Below are 2924 nucleotides of genomic sequence, written 5' to 3' on the forward strand. Positions count from 1 at the left end.
ACGTCATTGATGTTGCCTTCGGTGGAGCTTCTGCGATCAAATTTTTTCTTTGATTTGAGGGTTTGCTTTCTCTTCACAACCTTTCATCTCCTCGCTGCCGCAAGCAACACCGTTGTTTCTCTCTCTGGCAGAGCTTCTGAGATCTGGTTCTTTGGCTTCAATTTGCAGATTCAATCTGGTTCTCTAGCTGCTGCAAAACTATTGTTGCTGCCTCTGACTAAGCTTCTATGATTTGGTTCTGTCATCTATATCAATTCACAGTAATCTACTTCATCTTCTTCTTTTGATTTTCTTCTTCCATACGATTAAAATAGTGTTAACTAATTTAAATTACATGATTAATGTGCAATTAATTGATGATTACCTTACTGATATTAAAGTTTCAGAAAAAAGAGGCTGCAAGTACGTTTGTTCTACTGTTAACAAGGTACTCTCATCTCACGATTCTCAGCTATCATGTTCACATTAAAACATTATTTCATGTGAATAGTCGTTGTATTAATATTTCTAACATACATGCTTTAGGGTGAGGAGCAAAAGAAATTGAACGTGCTTTCTAATAAAGTGTTTGTTAATGCCTTAAACAACAGCGGGCGCGCTATGAGTCTTTCTATCTCTGTAACTGTCAAATGCTCCAAGTCTAATCTACCTATTACATATAAATTACTGCAATTTATTTTCTTTTCAATGCCTTCTTGTTTCAGAAGAGCTTGAAGATGCTATTTTTGTAAAGCCAAAACAGCATAAAAAGTGAGTTCTGGAGCTTTAGAAATAAGCAATACCCACTATTCACCATTTCCAAGTAACAATTTCCATTTCCATTTTGTAGATACATTGTTGTATTTGATCATTTGGATGGATCCTCAAATATTGAATCCGGTGTTTCTATTGGAGCTGTATAAAATTATCATCTTAAATATAATTACTGCATTGAAAATAATCACTAAAATTACAATAATACCTGCCATTTTTCCTATAGATCTTTGGCATTTACGCAGCAAAGGACAAAGATAAAGTTACACTTGATGATGTCTTGCAACCTAGGAACAAAATGTTAGCAGCTGGTTACTACATGTATGGTAGCTCTTGCATGGTAAAACAAAACACCAATCTGATGAATTGTTCATTCTGGATATGGTAGGTCAGCTTGCTACTTTTTTACATTCTATGGTTCAAAAGTGCAAATTATTTCTCTACTTTTTGCTACTATAAAATTGGATATGCTGATAAGGTATTGAAATTAGAATTAATTGATTCCTATCATAGATAAATTTTTAATCAATTATGTCTTTCAATTCTTCTATATCCAGATATTTTGGAATTAAAGATATCTACGACAGAAAATAAAGGCATGTATGTAAGGATACTGAATGAACATTGTCATCAATCATTCACACTTTCTCTTTCTAATTAGTAATTACCGCCTTCTTCAACTATATTTTCACTCCATTTTCTCCTTGTGTTGCTGTAGTCAAGGATGTGGTCTTGAAATTAAACCCGTTTCTCACAAATTAAAGAACAAGATATTGGTTTTTGTTGCTGCTGGAGTCAAGCTCTATGATCTTCAGGTTTCTCAATGCTTTCATCTTCTTCTCACTAGCATCTTTTCTTTGATTTTACTTGTGGACTATAATTTGAACGTGTTGTTGCTTATCTGATAAATAAGGTTGCTAATCTGATATGATAATCTCACTAACACATGTATGCATTCTTTGAAAATGTGATCATGTCATTGAAAAACATACCAAAACGGATTAAGTAGTAATTCCTATCAACAACTAAATATAAAAAATCTTTATTTATTAATATATAACCAAATTAAATATCTTAATGGTGGATGTTTTGTTCTATTTTGATGCAAGTGTTGGAAGAAGGAGCTCAAATGTTCATGTTAAAGGCCCTCAAACAATCTGATGTAAAAAAAATTGACATGTTAGTTAATGAATTAGGTCTCACATAAAATTGTAGTTTTTTCAAAGATAATATAAGCGAATGTGATAAAAAGGGAAAATCAATGGTTGTGATGCTAAAGATTAGGAAGCAAATTTAGATATTTTGAGTTGATCTGTTTATAAGGACTATAAATATTCTTTGTCAAATAGGTGTATATAAATTATGCTCACATAACATGCATAATTTCTTTGTTAAACATGTGGATACAAATTTAGAAAGTAACGGTGTAAATATAGTTCAAGCACTGAGCAAAGAAAAATAATATATATTTGGGATCATTCACTCACCAACATAATTATAATAATTTTCAAATACATATATATTTATAGCATGTTATGTGAGTACAATTTTCATGATTTCTTGCTTTATCTGTGAATATAATTATGTGAATATATAATAACTATTCTTTTTTATTATGTTTTCAAATTATATTTTTATTGTAGGAATTGGATCAAGAGAGTGAGATTCCATCGTCAAAAGAGTTAGGAAGTAGGTCTTATGGAGTAGCGTGAAATATGATAGAGATTTTATGTATTAAGAGTTACATGTTAAGACATTTATAGTTAAAAAATTATGCAATGTTTGATACTATGTATAAGAGTTATTAATTTTGATTTTCAATACTAAAAATCATATATTTTGTTTAGTACTTTGTTTATGAGTTATATAATATTTTTGTTATTTTGAAATTTTAATAAAAAATTATTCGTTTAACGCGATAAAAAATATCACTTTTACCCGGTAAAAAGGGCGATTTGTAACTGCCATTTTAAACAACATGAAAAGTCATTTTAACCTTGTAAAAATGGCCGTTTCAAAAGCCGTTTTAACCAATAAAAATGTCAATGTCAGGGTAAAAATAGCGGTTCAAAAATGTTGTTTTAACCCGATAAAAACGGCGGTTTTAACGTCGTTTTAACCAACTAAAATGCCACCCTATCAGGGTAAAAATGGTGGTTCATAAACACCGT

The 2924-nt window shown here is 30.6% G+C and overlaps 1 protein-coding gene across 1 annotated transcript; it reads left to right on the top strand.

Annotated features, from left to right (window-relative positions):
• Window positions 1–334: 334 nt before the first annotated feature.
• LOC112742449 (fructose-1,6-bisphosphatase, cytosolic-like) lies at window positions 335–2465 on the top strand. The gene is made up of 6 exons (XM_072215731.1): window positions 335–427; window positions 526–638; window positions 830–896; window positions 980–1074; window positions 1472–1568; window positions 2397–2465. The coding sequence occupies exons 1-6, from the start codon at window positions 335–337 to the stop codon at window positions 2463–2465; spliced, it is 534 nt and encodes a 177-aa protein (XP_072071832.1).
• The last annotated feature ends 459 nt before the right edge of the window (window positions 2466–2924 follow it).

The sequence above is a fragment of the Arachis hypogaea genome, chromosome 14 (genome assembly GCF_003086295.3).
Source record: "Arachis hypogaea cultivar Tifrunner chromosome 14, arahy.Tifrunner.gnm2.J5K5, whole genome shotgun sequence".
Classification (NCBI taxonomy): Eukaryota; Viridiplantae; Streptophyta; class Magnoliopsida; order Fabales; family Fabaceae; genus Arachis; species Arachis hypogaea.

What these genes read in the sequence shown, in the direction of transcription:
- LOC112742449 (XM_072215731.1), top strand. Translation starts at nt 335, where the DNA reads ATGATTAATGTGCAATTAATTGATGATTACCTTACTGATATTAAAGTT. An exon ending in TTTGTTCTACTGTTAACAAG is followed by an intron (nt 428 to 525) that starts GTACTCTCATCT and finishes TACATGCTTTAG; the next exon opens with GGTGAGGAGCAAAAGAAATT. An exon ending in GTAACTGTCAAATGCTCCAA is followed by an intron (nt 639 to 829) that starts GTCTAATCTACC and finishes TCCATTTTGTAG; the next exon opens with ATACATTGTTGTATTTGATC.